The 18,917-nt window shown below is 42.9% G+C and overlaps 1 protein-coding gene across 2 annotated transcripts in view; it reads left to right on the top strand.

Moving 5' to 3' along the window:
- The window catches only part of LOC134450151 (N-acetyllactosaminide beta-1,3-N-acetylglucosaminyltransferase 2-like), a 31,799-nt gene extending 18,985 nt beyond the window's left edge, over window positions 1-12,814 (top strand). For both annotated transcript variants that reach the window (XM_063200016.1, XM_063200009.1), the window contains 5 exons: window positions 6,272-6,458; window positions 7,565-7,749; window positions 9,010-9,142; window positions 9,310-9,534; window positions 10,366-12,814. In XM_063200016.1, the coding sequence (XP_063056086.1) occupies window positions 6,297-6,458; window positions 7,565-7,749; window positions 9,010-9,142; window positions 9,310-9,534; window positions 10,366-10,914 (1,254 nt within the window). In that variant the 5' untranslated portion in view covers window positions 6,272-6,296 and the 3' untranslated portion in view covers window positions 10,915-12,814. The remainder of the gene's footprint in view (window positions 1-6,271; window positions 6,459-7,564; window positions 7,750-9,009; window positions 9,143-9,309; window positions 9,535-10,365) is intronic.
- The last annotated feature ends 6,103 nt before the right edge of the window (window positions 12,815-18,917 follow it).

Genomic DNA, 18,917 nt, shown 5'->3' with positions numbered 1-18,917 from the left:
TGAAGAAAAGACTGAAATTAAATTTAAAAATGAGATACAATCCTGAATTTGTATTACCGTATTAGCCCGAATATAAGACGATCCTGAATATAAGACGACCCTCCTTTTCAGGCTCATGTTTTGGGGAAAAAAGAACAAATTTCATACAAAAATGTATTTATTTGAAAATCTATCTTTTTGTCTTTTCATTGGGGAGAGGCTTTTTTCACATTTAGCCAACATCAACACATTCAACAATAACAATTTTCATTAATAAACACTAGGAGAGTGAACTCATCAAGCTTTAAGTTTAAAAATATTTAAAATGTATATTTATTATAGGCCTATCCTAAAATCATCAGATAAAATGGATTAAAGTTCAACATGGCAATAGGCTACAGAACGTTATAGGTAAAAACATTACCCAAGAAAACTGCAATAAGAAAGAAAATGTTAAGAATCAATAGTGTTGGGTGGGAAACCGTTGAGTTGTAGGCTATAAACAGCCACTAAGCACAAAGGTCTTCTGCATCGCTGTCACTCTCACTATCGTTGTCACTTTCTTGTTGCTGCACCAGTCCCTCCCACAGTATGTCGTCGTCAGATCCATCTAATGCATTCGAAATGCAGCACTTCTTGAACCCATGAGCGATGCTCTCTGGCGAAATGGCATGCCATGCCTGAAGGATCCACTCACAAAGCAGACGCACCGCAGGCTTCTGAATTTTTCCTGTTGGTGTGAGTGCGTGGTTACCCGACAGGAGCCACTCCGTGTATCTCTTGCGGAGATTATCTTTAAATGGTTTGTTGACCACAACATCCAGCACCTGTAGTTGACTAGTCATCCCTCCCGGGATGATCACAAGATCCCCATTCATGTTATGCACCTGTCGTTTCACTGGCTCCGTCAGGTGGCCACGGAAAGCATCCAGGACAAGCATGCTGCGCTTTCTCAATAGCGCACCGGGTCGCCTCCCCCACACAACTTTCAGCCAATCAACAACCAATTCGGTGTCCATCCAGCCCCTCTCCTGTGCACGCACAATAATGCCAGCTGGCATGGGCTCCTTGGGGATTGTTTTTCTCTTTAGAATCAGGTAGGGCGGGAGTTTAGTGCCGTCTGCAAGGCACGTCAGCATGACAGTGACCCTGCTCTTCTCGTTTCCCGTCGAGCGCACCATAACTGACTTTTCACCTCTTTTAGCTACGGTGACAGATGATGGCATGTCAAAAAACACCGGGGTTTGATCCGCGTTGCCGATTTGGTCTAAGGGGTATTTGTGCGTCTTTCTTAGATTAATGACATGCCGCTGAAAAGTCAGCAGCTTCTCCTCAAAGTCTGAGGGCAGGCGCTGGGCTAGGCTTGTTCTTCGCCTCAAGGATAGTCCATTGCGTCTCATCATTCTTTTGACCCACCCGAGACTGGCCTTGAATTCATTTGCGGGGATATTCAGCTCCTTGGCTATCTCCAAAGCCTTTAACTGAATCACAGCTCGGGTAATGGGCATCCCTTCCTGCCGTTTTTCCGTCACATATCGATACACTCGGCTGTCAACCTCTTGAAAGCGGCCGCTTTGAGGTCCTCGGAAAGCTTTCCTTTGGCTATTAGCATTGCGAAGACGTTCTTTTTGTGCTCGCCACCGCCGTACATTGCATTCGGTTACCCCATATTTTTTGGCTGCCCGACAGTTATTTGATGACTCTGCCTCGTTCACCACCATAATTTTAAAATTTGCATCGTAACTCAGTCGAAGCCTTTGGTTAATTTGTCTGGATTTCGAACCACTTTGTTCAAGACAGTCTCTTGTCTTTTCCATTTTTATTTTTGTTGTGGTATTGTTGTGAGTGACGGTGGCCGATTCATAGTTTGTTATTGTAAGTCATAACACTCGTTGTGAAATTACGTTTTCTGTGGTATTTTGTCTAGAGCGCGGAAATAAGACGACCACACTTTTTAGGTGTATTTTTAGAGAAAAAAACCACGTCTTATATTCGGGCTAATACGGTAATCTCCATTTCTATGTTAATAACTTTTTTAGAATAATAATAATAAAAAAAACTCATCAAAAAGTGAACCTTGTGTAGGTGAAAACCGTTATCACGTTTTTTTAACAGTATACCGCCCAGCCCTACAGCACAATGAGATTTATTTAAAGGAACTGGACTGACTCTTATAGTTATGTTGACTGTGCTTGAGGTGTGTCTGCATTACCTGACAGTGGATGAACTAATACAAGTAGTTGGGATGAACTCTCCTTGTAAAGGTCAAGGACAAGAAACGTGTGAAATGTCATTTGGTTTCCTTTTGCAATTTAAATCACTTCAACACTGGACATGTGCATTTGAGGCATTGTTTGGTAGCGAAGTAGTAGCTGGAAGACACATTCCCTTGTGAACACATTTTTAAAGGACCACCAGAGACATGGTTGATAAGCGTGTAATTACATTTGGATTTTTTTTTAATTTGCGCTTTAACTTAAGTGACTACAGTTTGTAGATGTGTGACTTTGAGCCACTGTACTGTATTGCTTGTCACTTGACATCTGTTAGTAATTTATGAGTGTGCAATTTCATTTTGTCTCGCCTTGAAATGACTGGATGAAATGTGCATGTTATTGTTTTGTTTCTAGTCGTTGAGGAAGCATTTAACTAAGATCTGCACTTTTCCTGTGATGGTACTTTATAAGGGTCACTAGAGACATCCATTTGTCTTTCTTGTATTCATATAAAGTTGATGGATTGGCCAATTACAGTGCCCTCCATAATTATTGGCACCCCTGGTTGAGATGTGTTTTTTAGCTTCCAATTATTTTATTTTTTTTCTAAATAATATGGGACCTTAATGGAAAAAAAGAGAAAAATCCAACCTTCAATACAAGTGCATTTATTCAGTGGGGAAAAAATCCCACATAAAGAAATAATTATTTGACATCAAATAATGTGTGTCACAATTATTAGCACCCCTGGTGTCAATTTTTTGTACAACCCCCTTTGCCAACAAAACAGCACCTAATCTTCTCCTATAATGTTTCACAAGATGGGAAAAGACAGAAAGAGGGATCTTCAGCCATTCCTCTTTGCAGAATCTCTCTAAATCATCCAGAGACCTGGGTCCTCTCCTCTGTACTCTCCTCTTCAGCTCACCCCACAGGTTCTCAATGGGGTTGAGGTCAGGGGACTGAGATGGCCATGGGAGGAGCTTGATTTTGTGTCTGGTGAACCATTTCTGTGTAGATTTGGCCATATGTTTAGGGTCATTGTCTTGCTGAAAGACCCAGTGACGACCCAGCTTCAGCTTTCGGGCAGAGGGCAACAGATTTTGATTTAAAATGTCCTGGTATTTCAAAGCATTCATGATGCCATGCACCCTAACAAGGTTCCCAGGGCCTTTGGAAGCGAAACAGCCCCACAGCATCACTGACCCACCCCCATACTTCACAGTGGGTATGAGGTGCTTTTTTTTCATGCGCATCTTTCGTGGTACGCCAGACCCACTTAGAGTGTTTGTTGCCAAAAAGCTCAATCTTGGTCTCATCTGACCAAAGCACACGGTCCCAGTTGAAGCCCCAATACCGCTTGGCGAACTCCAGACGCTTGTGTTTATGATTGTGAGTGAGGAAAGGTTTTCTCCGTGCATGCCTCCCAAACAGCTTGTTGGCGTGTAGACAGCGCCTGATGGTTGATTTGGAGACTTTGTGACCCCAGGATGCTACCATTTGTTGTAATTCTGTAACAGTGAGCTTTGGAGATCTTTTGATTTCTCTTACCATCCTCCTCACTGTGCGTGGTGGCAAAATAAACTTGGGTCCTCGTCCAGGCTTGTTTACCACTGTTCCAGTTGTTTTGAACTTCTTAATTATTCCTCTCACAGTGGATATGGGCAGCTGCAGTTGAGTGGCAATCTTCTTGTAGCCTCTGCCTGACCTGTGAAGGTCGACGCACATCTGCCTCATTTGTATGCTGTGTTCCTTTGTCTTTCCCATGTTTAAGAGTGGATAAGAGAAATGGCCTCGGTGTCACGTCATATTTATACCCCAGGGAAACAGGAAGTGATGAATTACTAATTAAATGTTCCTACATACTCTGGTAAACTTTGTAAACTACTGTAGAAATCACAGAAATGCTTCAATTATATTTATTTCCTGGGAATTGTTAAGGGTGCCAATAATTGTGGAACAGATGATTTAATGAAAAATAATTATTTTTTAGTCAGGGATTTTTTTATTTTCTTACAATTCATTTGAGTTGAAGGCTACATTTTCCTACAATTTTCAGTGTGACAGTAATCTTCTGCAATAAACACTGAATTTATTTTTAGGCTTTTAACACATCTTAACCAGGGGTGCCAATAATTATGGAGGGCACTGTATTTATTCAGTTGTTCGCGTCATGCATTGCATTACACATTACATTTGACAGACACTTCTGTTCTAACCAAAGCAACTTACAATCGAGGATTTAATTAATAGCCTAGAGCAGTGTTTCTCAACCTTTTTTGTGTCATGCACCCCTTAAGCCTTTTCATTGTGCCATGAGTTCCACCTAACTCTTGTTTTACATCACCTTTTCTATTCTAGTGTGACTATGCTCCATGCATTTGTTAAAATATTTTTTTTCCAAGTACCCCCTGCAGTGTGCTCACGTACCCCTAGTGGTACACGTACCCCTGGTTGGGAAACACTGGCCTAGTGGTACACGTACCCCTGGTTGGGAAACACTGGCCTAGAGCACTAGCAGATACAAAGTGCACAGGAAATATACAGAACAATAGCAAATGCCAAGTATTAAGTACACTAGCACATGGTTAAGTAGAGTGTACACACACACACACACACACACACACACACACACACACACACACACACACACACACACACACACACACACACACACACACACACACACACACACACACACACAATTTGTACTTGCTTCCTGAAGGTTGAGAGAGATGTGTCTAGTCACGCATTAATAATTATTGACCTTTATTGTCATGTCAACCCACTTGCTAATTGAGTCTTGGCTCTCTGTACATGTGCACTGTCAAAACTGCAGCAATGACCAAAACCAAACTTTTTTTCCATCCACCTTTTCCCCAAAAAAAAACCCTTTCACAGTTTGTGTCTGTGCTTGTATGTTATTTTGTTTGTGTACATGTGTTTCTTTTTTTTCTCATATTTTGGGCTTGTTTGACCTTCATTGGAGAGAGAGAGAGAGAGACAGAGACACAGAGACCCAGAGACACTAGGGCTGAAATAAGCCAAACCAGATTCGAACCCCCACAGTTGTATAGCCTAGTGTACGTATATGGTATGGGTGCACTAGTGGCGCAGGCGCTGTGTCATGTTCAAAAGCATACATTTATGACACCAGGTATGGAGCTATGGGGGGAAGGTGTTTTTCCCTGGACCAGGGCACCCCAGGGCAGGCCATTTGAGGAGCTCAATCAATGTTTTGCTCTGGGTCCCAGTGTGCAATAGTTCCCCCACTTTTCTCCATTGTCATGTGACACCCCCATTTTGTCCATAGCAATAAGCAATAGCATAGTACACTTTTTATCTTGTCAGTGTTATGACATTTTGTTTGTTTGTTTGTTTGTTTGTTTCTGACTGACTCCTATCTCCCCACAGCTCCGGTGTCAATGCACCAGGCATGTCCAAGGCCGGAGTACAGTCATCGTCAGTGTTAAGCCTTCTACCTTTAATTTCCATCTGGATTATGTCTTAAATCTAGCGTCAGCTTTAGTTAAGGGCATGCCATGACCGCTTCTGATTCAACTCAAGTGCTATACATCACCTAATCAACTCTCCTCGCCTCTGATTGATCAGATACAAGCATGGTGTTTTTTTAAAGCTCTCATAATCTATTGATCATATTTTTTCAGAAAATATGATTGACAACAAAAACGACCTACTAATAAATAATATCCCATTGTCATGACTCAGTTTTAAACTGAACTCTCAGTTGCATGCTTCAATTAGTCTCTCTCTCTGATTAGGGGTGTAAATAATAATCGATATGTAACGATGCATCGATCCTACGGTCGACGATCGTATCGTATCGTGGGGCATTCTTAAGTGTCGAAAATAATCAAATCACTGCCTTAAGAAATCGATATAGAATCGTATCGTCATGGAGGCCGTGATTTACACCCCTATCCCTGATTGAACGTTAAAGGTTGAATCTTTCGTTGCTTTTCTCCTCTCTGTTCTGTCCAGTCCAGGCCAGATTCTTCAGCTTTCTAACGCTCTTACCCACAGTTGGATAACAGTCTCATGTCTTCTCCCCACAGGCCCCCCCGTGTCAAAACAGCAGACATGGGTAAAAGCAGCCAGCGCTTCAAGAAGCGCCTCTTCGCCCTCATGATGGCCAACGTGCTGGTGTTTGTGCTGGTGGACCTGTCCATGAAGATCAGCTCCAGCTGGTACCAGGGGGGCAAGGTCCGGATACCCTCCGAGAGGTTCTGGCAGAAGCTCAAGGTAAAGTGCTCTACTTATGACGAGTAATTAATTGGCCATGTTTACAGGACTTTTTTAAAATTCAGAATTTAAATAGTTCCTTCAACTTTACATTGCAACTTTCATTTAATTCCGAATTGTGAATTGTTTATGTGAAGTTTTCAAAGCAGAATTAAGCTTTTTTCAGAATTAAATTGAATGGTGTAAATTCTGAATTCTGAATTAAATGTCTCACGTAAACCAAGCCATTGTGTCTGGGTGCTAAATCAAATCCTAAGGCAGTATGAGCCCTTTGGAAGGTCACAAAACCCCTCATTGCTTCAAGGACTGTATATTCAATTCCTTGTAAAATAACTGCAAGTCACTTTGGATAAAAGCGTCAACTAAGTGTAGTGTATAATGTAATGCATTTGGTGCTAAATCCCAAGGCCCTATGTAGGGTACTTGAGCCATGGATGGAGATGCAAGGAAAGGTAAGGCAAGATTTGAACCTGCAACGCTCTGAGTTTAAGTCCACTTTCCTTAACCACTGGGCCACGCCTGCCCCATATTACCATGTAACCCAATAGTGTTTTCCTTCCTCTTGAATTGAGAAGCTGAAGGTTACAATTGTTTTTTTTGTTAGGCTGAAGAGTTTAGGCAGTGTTTGCAGTAATTTATGGTTTCAGACCATAATTTGTCAGCATCAACTCCTCCTTCCCACCTCTCTCCCTTTGCCTCTCTCTGTTCCTCTCACTCCTTTTTGCTCCTTTCCTTTCACCGCTCCCTCTCCCTCTCTCTCTCTCTCTCTGTGTCTTTATTTATTTCAATTTGTCTATTCCACTCTACTCTGTCTCTCTCTCCTCTTATTTCTGTACCTGTATTCTGTATATCTCTTTTTTCCTCTCCATCCTTACCCCCTTTCTTGTTCTGTCTTTTCCATCCTACCAAATATCTCTCTGTTGAACAACACCAACCACCTTTGACCATACTGTATTTCTAAGTGATACATTTCCTTGTGTAAAAAGAGAACCTGCTTTGGAGGGAAAAAACGAAGCAGCCAACACCCCTCCGTGACCACCAAATCGTTGGTATGTTAGTATCTGATTCCCCTGTCGGTCTTTCTTACCTCCCCCCCCTCTCTCTAGATCAGCGATGCGTACTGGAACCGCCACCAGCAGCGGCTGGACCACATGCATAACCCGCTCTTCGCCACTTCCATCGCCACGGGCAACCACACCAGCAACGTGGAGAGTGTCACCGAGATCATCTCCTGGCTCAACGACACCATCCCAGAGCACACCTGCGAACCAGACTACACCGTCAGAAACAGGTAAAAACACCCCGAGATCAGATTACACCTGTGAAATATTGACCTGAAATATTGACTCACAATAGAATTGGGACTCTACGCATCATCCCCCAGCTTGCAAGTGCATCACAGTGGGACACAGTGGAAAGGAGAGGCTGGAGCACACTGCAGCTTAGTTTTCAAGACTTTATTCTGTGCACGCACACGACTAACGTTTCGTTTTCAGAGAGGAGGAGTCTGAAGAGGGTGTAGCAACACCGAAACGTTAGTCGGGTGTTTGCACAGAATAAAGTCTTGAAAACTAAGCTGCAGTGTGCTCCAGCCTCTCCTTTCCACTGAAATATTGACTATAGCATCGCCAACAAGTAAAAACACCCTTGTTCAAATGACAACACCTGTGAGTTCGACTATAGCTTCGCCAACAGGTCAATATTAGGCTGGAGATATGCTTGCTGTGTGCTTTAAATTTTGCATGCAGGCATGTGCGACCGAGTGCACATACAGTACTTGTTTCAGGACGAATACTGGAGGTATCCTCTAGGGCAGTGGTTCTTAACCTGGGGGTGTGCCAGAGATTTCAGGGGGTGCACAGGATTTTGATTATGTTGAGGTTGCGACCAAAATTTTGGTTGGGAACATTATATTTAGTCCAATTTAAGACAAAATTAAAACATGTTTGGTCCCCATTTAAAGGCATTAAGGTATTGATTAATGTCCCAAGCAAGAATTATTGCAATGAATCACTTAAAATCATTTGTAGTATGTATACACATGTAGAAGTTTGGGTTGGGGGTGCGCGACTTCTCTTCGGCACAGGTAAGGGGGTGCGTTAGGAAAAAGGTTGGGAACCACTGCTCTAGGGGGCAAGTTGCCAACGGGGATCTCATTACTGGTTTCCACCATTGTGTAACTCTACCACAAACTCAACATGGAAATTTGGAAGATCTCCTCTTGCGGTTTTGTCAATATTGTACCGTATGCACGCGTCTGCGTACATTGTGACTGATGCTCTACCACGTGAGAAAATTACATAAAATTCGCATGACAACGTGTCCATGCACGAAAAGCACACAAGCCACATATCCTGCAGAAAGCATATCCCCGATCTGTATTGTTCAAAGCACACTGTCGCCAACAGGTAAACGCACCTGGCTGTGTTAATGTAACTCTCAAACAGTTGAAATGAAATAGTAAGATCTGTAGTGTTGTTAACACTCCATGTGCATTTTTATAAGTTGACAATAAATTGACACCTCATTTTGTTTTTTTACTATACAACAGGGTGAGGGACTATGAGCAGCTGCCGCAACGGTTTAAGGATTTCCTGCTGTACATGCGGTGCCGCTCGTACCCCATGATGAGGAACGAGCCGAATCTGTGTCGCGATCCACCGTACCTGCTGCTGGCCGTGAAGGTCAGTGTACAGTGATAAACAGGCGTAAAATATGTCAGTTCATTTCTTGTTGTTGTTGCATGCTTTGACCCCTCACTTCCAAATAAAATGTAGTAATTAATAATAATAATAAAATAAGCATCATTGTTTGAATTACTTCGTAATTAATTAATGTTATTATTTTAAAGACGCTGGTGCCGCACTTTGACCGGCGTCAGGCCATCCGCGAGACGTGGGGCCGGGCGGGCATAGTTGCCGGGCGGAAGGTCGTCACGGTGTTCCTCCTCGGCAACGCCACGGCGACAGACCACTTCCCGGACCTTTCCGGGATGCTGCAGCGCGAGGCGGAGATGCATCGCGACATCCTGCAGTGGGACTTCCGGGACACCTTCTTCAACCTCACCGCCAAGGAGGTTTGTGACGTGATGGGTTTACTATTTTTTTTTAAATTAGAGACAAGAAAACGACATTGTTGAAATGCCTTGTACAGACCAGGAGCGAACGGAGCGAATGAAGCGACAGAAGTCATTATTTCTCTGTGGAGGGCACGCGACCTGCACTACCAAAGCGAATTCGCCTGTAGCGAAGCTTCTTGCGCGACCAGAGCGAATTTTGGCGATTAAACTAAATCTAATCGCAGGTGAATTCGCTCTGACGCTGCTCGGCGAAAACCAATCAGAACGTTCATATCTCCGAATGTCCCAGGCTGTCAAGCCAGAGCCGTAACGTGATTAGCTGAATCAAACATGTCAATGCAGCGTCTGCAGCGAATACAGCGAATTCAAGGCGAAACTTCTTCTGCTACCCACGCTACCAGGCAGCGTAGTTCGCTCTTGGTCTGGACACGGCAAAATGCTTGAAGAAGGTCAATACAGCAAAATATCGCTAGTAAATGCTGCTAATATGGACAGTGTGCGGGGACTTTCTTGGCTCAAAATGTTTTTTGCCCTGATGAAGACTGGTTTGCAATTGAAACGCTTAAGCGGTTTCCATTAAAACAAAGGATTCATTTTTATTTTTACCCAAATCAGAGTGCCTCGGATCCTTAATACTACTACCACCTTCAACAAGGAGCCTACTGTTTGGGCCTTCACATTTTTTGGGATAGTCACAAACTATGTTCAAGTTTCTCATGTCCTTTCTGAAGAGCACCTGATTTTTCTTCAAACAGTTGACCCAGTGTGAAAGTCTCCTAGTCCTCTTTCTTTACAACTTCAATTTCATTTTTCCTCCTTTTTCTTTAGGTGCTGTTCCTGGAGTGGCTGTCGGATCACTGCGCCGGCGCGCGCTACGTCTTCAAGGGCGACGACGACGTGTTTGTCAACACGCGTCACATTCTGAACTACTTGGGGCGCCTGTACAACACCCGCAAGTCCCACGACCTCTTCATCGGCGACGTCATCACCGGCGCTGGCCCGCACCGCAACCAGAAGCTCAAGTACTACATCCCCGAGAGCGTGTTCAAGGGAAGCTACCCGCCGTACGCCGGAGGGGGCGGCTATCTCTACTCGGGAGAGGTCGGACTGCGTCTCCGCAACGTCTCGCAGCACGTCTCGTTGTACCCGATCGACGACGTGTACACGGGCATGCTGCTGGAGAGGCTCGGGCTTGCACCGGAGAAGCACCGGGGCTTCCGGACGTTCAACATCGACGAGAAATACCGGGACAACGCGTGCGTGTACGACAGCCTCATGCTGGTGCACAGCAGGACGCCACAGGAAGTGATTCAGATCTGGTCGTGGATACATAACCCGCGCCTGAACTGTCTAGGCATGACTACAATTCCGGCATAAAAGCCATTAGATAAACTTTTAATTTTAAAAAATGAACTCATGGTTGCATAAGCTTTGCTCAAATGCACAAGAGAAGCTCAAATGCTGGATGTGCTGGAGATAATTGAGATCAGGGTATGGATTGAGAACCCGAGCCTCGACTAGCACGGCCAATGACTACAATTCTTTTTTTTTTATGAACTCAATTGCACAAGAGAAGCTCGAATGCCGGATCAGCTGAGGTAAATTCAGATCTGGTTATGGATACAAGACACTGCGCCTTGACTGTGTGGTCATGACTTTGATTCCAAGATCAGAGCCATTTACCTTAAAAAAAAACCCCACTTTTAAAGAAACTTAAAAAACTTAATGGAGAGGCTGCATAGTGATCTTTGTCCAAGGGCACAAGAGAGAAGCGCAAATGCACAACGTGCTGGTGGTAGTTCAGATCTGGTTGTGGATACTGGCTTAGTTCGCTGGATGACATTTGACCTTTGACCATGAAAAACATTCAAAAGAGGCCCGTTATAGGATGTTATTCAGATGTGGTCATTGATACAAGACCTGGGCCTTACCTGCACTGCCGTGACTACTATTCCAAGATAACTGCTATGTATCATTTGGAAACAAAAAACTTCCAATGAACTTAAATAGTAGCCGAACAATTGCACATTGGGCCCCAGGACAAAGTTGTGATGGGTGGGCCCCATACGGTCTGCCAAGGTGATAGTAGGGCCCACATCACCAATACGGGAGGGTCCTGTGCCCAGGCCAGGGGCAAATGCCCCACTTTATGGCTCAGTCTATTAACTCGAGGCTTCATGGGTCGTTCGTCCATAGCCACGACAGAACCAAAGCACAGATGTTTCCGGAAGAGCTGGATTCAGTAATACAGATCTGATGATGGATACAGAATAGATACGTCCGGGCCTAAACTTGATGGCCATGAATGAGTCAGTGAGTTAGCTGTATGACCTTTGACCCTTTATATGAGGTTATTCAGACGTGTTCATTGATGCAGGATTACCAGCCTCAACTGTATGCCTGTGACCATGTTTGCAGTAAAAGAATGGCTAGCCGTTAATAAACTATCTGGAGAGAATGCCTGGAGCCTGGACCTTTGGCGGAAGGGTTCCCATCCCAGAGAAGCAGAAATGTTTCAAGACATGCAGGAGGATATGGAATCTGTGGGCTGTAGATTTGTACGGGATCCTGAGTTTTAACTATGTAGCTGTGGCGATGTTGGCTGCATGGCTGTAATCTGACCTTTTTGACCCTTTTTTTATTAAAGGGGTTTGAAAGCTTTTTTTTATGAAACACACTGGATTTGGACCTGGTTCTCGGGCTCAAGGAAGGCCCAGAAGAATCTCAGGTTTTTGGATGCCTGTGACTACGCTTGCTGGAAAAGAACTGTTCACTGGTCACTTCACTGTTAGAGAGCTAACGGTGAAAAATAAGAGTTTAAAAGGTCTCAGAGGAACTCGATGGGGAGTTTGTGTGGGCCTGTCCAATGGTCGATCTTGGAAAGCACCAAGCGTTCTGGACGTTAAACATCGACAAGAGGTCGGCTACATATTGACTGTTTGCTACTGTATAGCAAGAACAATGCAACTCTGTGCTCTCTATGTACAATTCGCTGTGCACCCTAGCTAGCCTAAGTGAAATCAGGGCCGCTGACAGCTTTGACTAGGACCAGGGCAAAGATTTCTGAGAGGGCCCCCCGCACCCAATACATAAAATGCAATAGGGAACAGGTTCTGGGCCCTCCTTGTCCCTGGGCTGGGAAAACCAACCCTTTTTGTCCATCCCTGTAGTCTTTCCTGAATTTTTGGCCCAAGCTTGTTGGATTGGATTACTAATGTGACCTTTTGACCTTTGTTGCTGAAAACACACACACACACACACACACACACACACACACACACACACACACACACACACACACACACACACACACACACACACACACACACACACACACACACAAAAATCCCCTTAATGCTGCTTTAACTTTCTGGTGATCTGCATCAGCAGAGACAAACGGGCCTGGTGTCCCAGGCCCAGAGAAAGAGGTGGTGGTCCCAGAATTGGGTCCTCATTGCATTGTATGTACATTACATTGGGGGCCCTTTCCCATGACTTTGTCCTGGGCCTGGGAAAGGCCATCAGCGGCCCTGTGCATTGGTATGCATTTATACTGATTAGGGTTACACAAGCCGAAATGCCATGGCGGGCGGCTAGGCTTACTGCCTGACTGGAGAAGACTTAACTTAAGCATTCATGTCTGCTGAAACCTCAGGCATTTACGCACGCACACACACACACACACACACACACACACACACACACACACACACCCACAAACCCACAAACCCTGTTAAAGACGAGGTCCAAAACTCGAAAGGGCACAAACAAGGTGTCCTGAAAAAATGCACACACACTTCAGATGTAAAGTGTGTACCGTATACATATTTTTGGGACGCCCTGTACGCACAGTAGGCCTAGTCTCAATCAGCCTCAGAGTAACCAAAGCCATCAATGGGTCAATGTTTTGTTTAGGAGCAAATGTGAGGTGGTACTACAACCACAGCTAATGCCCATGAATTAAGTAGCAATTGCTAATGAATGAACAAGCAATGAATATGCTTCTTAGATAATCCAGGGGAAAAAAGACATTTAATTTATACAATGGTGGCATTTGCTGAGGTTGGACCACCCTGACGTCTGGTTCTGCAAAGAACACCATTGACCCCAATGTCCAATTGCAGAGTTTCCATTCAGAGTTTTCAATGCTTTCACAACAGCTAAACTTGTGCTTGCATCACACGCCCGTGCTGAGCATAAGTGTACTGGACTGGCTGACTGCATTAGAGAAGTTTATGCACACTGACACAAGGCATTTTTTGCAGCAAATGTCTGGGTGTTGCCGCCACAGCCATTGCCACTATTGCATGAATGAAAGTTTTTTTTTCTTTTTTGTTTATACTTGTTGATCTAAAAAAGCACATTCATTGCTTGTACATAAACTACCAATTGTTATATAATTCATTTAATTCAAACAATAGTGGCATCAGCTGTGGTTGCACCTCCAGATGTCTGCTACTACAAAAATGTCGGCGACCCATTTCCAGTCAGGACAGAATGGGCATGATGTTTAAAAAAATTCTGAATACAATTTTATGTGGACTTCATACAACTGCTGTATCCAAGGTCTTTCAATTGCGTGTGTGTTGAAACGTGTGTGTCTCTCTCGTCTCTTGTCTTGTCTGATCTTGAACGTTTTGTACTCTCTATCAAAGTCTCCATGCTACCACTGCAGATAATGATTGTCTTTGTGTTGTTTTGTCACATGGCGGAAATAAACTGTGGATGTGGTGGATAACTGAACAGACTAGATGTCTACAGTGCAAGACGATGCACAAGTGCAGTTCATAAACTGTTGTGAACTTGAAGACAGTGGGTGAATTCTGTTATCCAAACTCCTGTCCCCTGTTGTGCCTGTGGCCTCGTGATGTCATTGCCAAAAGAATTTAAATTCCATATCTTGCACAATCGCAATTCTAAGGTCATTTTCTCATTTTCAATCAGGATGTGTTGAATGGGGACATGTCCCCCAAAAATTGTTGTGCCTAGGTTGACTGCAGGGAAACTTCGTTTTCCTCCACGGAAAACCACTGGCTTCATCACAAGCCAGTAAAGTGCTTGTCCACAAACTCCAGTCGAGGTGGAAGGGAGTTTGGATAATGGAATGTACTCACTAGGGATGCACCGATACCGATACTGCTCATTATACTCGTACTCGTACTCGTCAAGCACTTGCCGATACCAGCTATGAGTACTACTATTACTCAAAACAATGCAAAATCTTGTCATGTTCTGTGGACTTGAAATCAGCATGGAAAAAAGTGCCACCTCATACATTTACTAACATTTGAATCTAAATGGAAATGGACAATAAAAATATCACAGGTGGAAAAAAACAAGGCCATGAATTTATTTTCATTGTATTTTGGGGGTGAAAGGTATCGGTATTGGTACTCGGTATCGGCAAGCACACAAATTAATGTACTCCTACTTGTATCGGTTTTCAAAAAAGTGGTATCGGTGCATCCCTAGTACTCACTGTGTTTTGAACACCTGTAAAGAAGTGTTGGAGAGGGATCTGTGGTAGCGAATGACACAGCTTTAAAGGAACAGTTCCACCTTTTCAGGAAATGTGCCCTTTTCCTTTAAGTCTCTTTAAGTTAAATAATTGAGTTTTGTCTATCTCCTGTTCTACTTCCAGACGTTATCTGAGGTAAAACTCAACTTATTTAACTAGAGATGAGATGTGAAATGAGCATATTTCCAAAAATGGTGAATTGCTCCTTTCAACACAAGGCCTGTTGACAGCTGCCCTATGACCCCATCCCTCTGTGTGTAAATGCACAATACATTTTGCACTGTTAATTCAACACTTTAGAGAGTCATTTTATACTTTGTCCAACTGTCTTAAGTGTTAAATTAACACTGCAAAACGAACTGTGTAGGCAGGCTTGTGCGAAATCATCTGACTGGCTTAGTGCCTGGCTTAAACGCCACCAATGCATTCTGGACTTTAGTGACAGTTGTGAGACCGATCGTCACCTGGCTGGGAAGTACTGCACGGTGACTTTGGCTGGCATATGTTGAATATTGTTGCCGTCCAGTAGGAACCTTGTAAGTCATTCTGAATTAATATTTATTTTAAATATACAAATCAGTACTATTGGTCAGTATTTGATGTATGAGTGTGATGGGAGCTTTATAAATGATTTAAACCCCACTTTTAATAATGCAATGTTTATTTATTTAGATAAGAACATGGTGGTTTCTGCCAGACAGTGATGATATGTGTTTATTAATGATTGTAATAAAATGAATGAACATATATCAAATAGTAGTACAGTACATAATACACTGTGACATTTTTATTGTACCCATTGCCATCTTATCTCACCACACCCACCCGTGTGGTAAACTGGTCATTCAAAGTCCAGAATGCGCGGTGTTAAAGCGATGCCGCAACATTTCTGGAAATCAGCTGATTTTTTTTCCACCTTCCCTTGAGTTTAATCATTGAGTTTTACATTCCTCCTGGTCATCCACAGTCTGGCAAAGCACATTGATTCTACTTCCTGGTATTAGAAGTAACTTCACCTGACTAAGAGAACGGCTGGAAGAACAGGAGGAAAATAAAAGCTAAATTATTTCAATCTTGGGGTGCGTTTCTCGAAACCATAGTTGTTAACTACATTAGCTACTTTGATGTTTGCATAGCAATTTCCCATTGGCAATTACCGAGGTTGCTAACAGGCAACAACTTCTCTTTTGAGAAATGCACCCCAGGTGAGGTGGGAAACGAGTCCATTTCCAGAAATGGTGTAATGTCACTTTAAGGAGGCCAATGGCCTAGCAGATGATTTCAGACAAGCCTTAATGTTTGGTTGGACCAGGGTATTTATTTGATGTACTGTCTTATATAAAAAAAAGTTCTCAGTGAATGTAATTGCAATTGTATTGTTTACAATTCCTGCCTTACATTGATGGATAATATCAGTAAAGTACTGTTTATTAGAAAGCGTACAGTGTATCCTTTTTAGTATCATTTTCAGGTGTCAGTTGGGTTCAGAAAGACAAAAGGACACATACACACACACACGCACACACACACACACACACACACACACACACACACACACACACACACACACACACACACACACACACACACACACACACACACACACACACACACACACACACACAGAGCCATCACAACAAGGATATCGATTTTGTTTCCCTTTCTAAACCTGTGATGGTTCCCCCGTGGTGTATTCCATCCCATTTTTCTACTTAAAGTTTATCGCCATTTTATTAATGTACAGCAAACTGCCTCAAGAAGTTTAGGAGCAAAAACCCTTTAATCTTCTCAATTCAGTGCAACAGATTTCTGATTCATTTTAGCCTCTTTTTGAGTTTAAACCGTTTTTTTTTCCGGAAATGTCACTCGTACCGTACACTCGAATATCTGTGATGTCTCATGACTTCAAACTCATGACATTGGTATCAAGCATTGTACCAGAAGACAAAAGCAGTCTCTATTTGTGTGACTTTTTATTACTTTATTTACACAGGACAGTGTGAGAGCAGTCAGGGGACGAGAGAGAGAGAGAGAGAGAGAGAGAGAGAGAGAGAGAGAGAGAGAGAGAGAGATAGATATGGGGAGGTGGGGTGGGGCTGGGTTGGGAAGGGATCCCGGCCGGATTCGAACCTGGGTCCCCACGGGTAATGCACTTAGCCTGTATGTGTATGTGGTCAGGTGTGTCAGTGCGCTGCACCACACCATCCCCAGAATTTTTTTTTTTTTAAATATATGAATTCTAGAATGGCGTCTGGAGTTAGAGGCGTTGCTGAAAGACCTGCCTAATGTGTTTACCTTTCAGCCTCGTTTGAAATTGCCTGCAGGTTAGTTCGCAAATTCTGTGATTTTTTTTTTTTTTGACTGGAAATGAATGTGTTTGGACTATCTCGACTGGTATCCCTCCCACAGTAAAGTAAAGTGGTGTATGTTTTGGTATGGTCTGTGTATTGTAAAACATTCGAATAAAAGTTCTGTATTATTTTTCTAAGTTAAAGAATTAAAATGTCAATGTTTCAAATCATGCTTTTCCATTGGTCTGTTCTTACAATTTTTCCTCAATTGTTTTGGTGCATTTCTCAAATCAGAATCGCAATTCTCAAAAGTTCTTGTTCAATTGTCACATCATTGAGTCTCTTGTGCTGCTAAAAAGTCAGTTTCTGCTTGCTTTTAGCAAATTGCGTATGCTATTGTCTAGTCATTTTTGTACAATTCTCAGTTTTTTGTACATTATCAGTTGTCATGTCACTCAAAAAGCTTTGTCACTGAATACTTGAAATTATCTCACCAACATGTAGGTCCTAGGTCATTGTATAAGTCTCGACATGCAAAATGATTTAGGCCTACCGGTTAAAATGTGTTAAGCGCTGTCTAATTTCCATTAGAGTTTTGTCTATAGATACGATATGAAATAGTAAATTGCTCCCAGGTAAATATTGACTCTCTGATCAAAGGCAGTAAAAGGAAATAATATTTCAAAGAGAAAACAGTCATGCAATATAACAGTAGGCAGTAGGCACTGTATTTACTCTATAGGCCTACCTCAAGTGTCCAGTAGTAATTATGTTCCATGTAAAATTTCAAAATTCCCTAGAATTCTCTAGAAGAGAGTAGTTATGGGCCTACTTTATACAGTATCCGTGTATTGTTTCAATTTTATTTTTGCTTTACAGTTCTATATTTTTTCCACATGGGTCTTCAAGACAAGTAAAAAGAAGTGGTAGAGGACGCATTTTGACACCTCAACCAGTGCTGTGTCACAATGGCATCAGAGGGACTAATGTGAAAGTGGGACATTTGAATGTTCATGCCCTGCTGTTTTCAAGCTGCCCTTATAGTCCCAAAGTGTAAGCTCACACAACATTTGGTAAAAAGAATTGAAACAAAACGGTAAATGAAAGGTAAGCCTGTTATGAAAGTCTGGCTGCATGCAGTACGATAGAAGCCTACTTAGTTTTTAACCTTCCCCTTTGCCCTTTATTTTTGTATTGTTGTTATTAGTGTGTTGAGTGTACTAGGTTACATAAAATACTACAATGAATAATTCCAATGAGAGAGAGAGAGAGAGAGAGAGAGAGAGAGAGAGAGAGAGAGAGAGAGAGGCCCACCACTCGCTGCGCCAGGACGCCATCTTCTGGTTACAGGCAAAAGGTGCACGTTTCTAATTTTGGTAAATGAAGGCGATGGCTAGACCAGTGTTTCTCAACAGGGGTGCCGGGGCATCCTGGGGTGCCGCAGGCCACACTCAGGGGTGCCGCGGAGACGTGGCTGATAAATAAATTATGTATTATAATACATATTTGTCTACATTGATAAGATAATGCCAGTCAGTGGAATCTTTCATCTGCCATTTATGCACAATAAA

The sequence above is a fragment of the Engraulis encrasicolus genome, chromosome 1 (genome assembly GCF_034702125.1).
Source record: "Engraulis encrasicolus isolate BLACKSEA-1 chromosome 1, IST_EnEncr_1.0, whole genome shotgun sequence".
Taxonomy (NCBI): Eukaryota; Metazoa; Chordata; class Actinopteri; order Clupeiformes; family Engraulidae; genus Engraulis; species Engraulis encrasicolus.
Note: the sequence above shows the minus strand (reverse complement) of the source record. Positions and strands in the feature narration are given on the sequence as shown.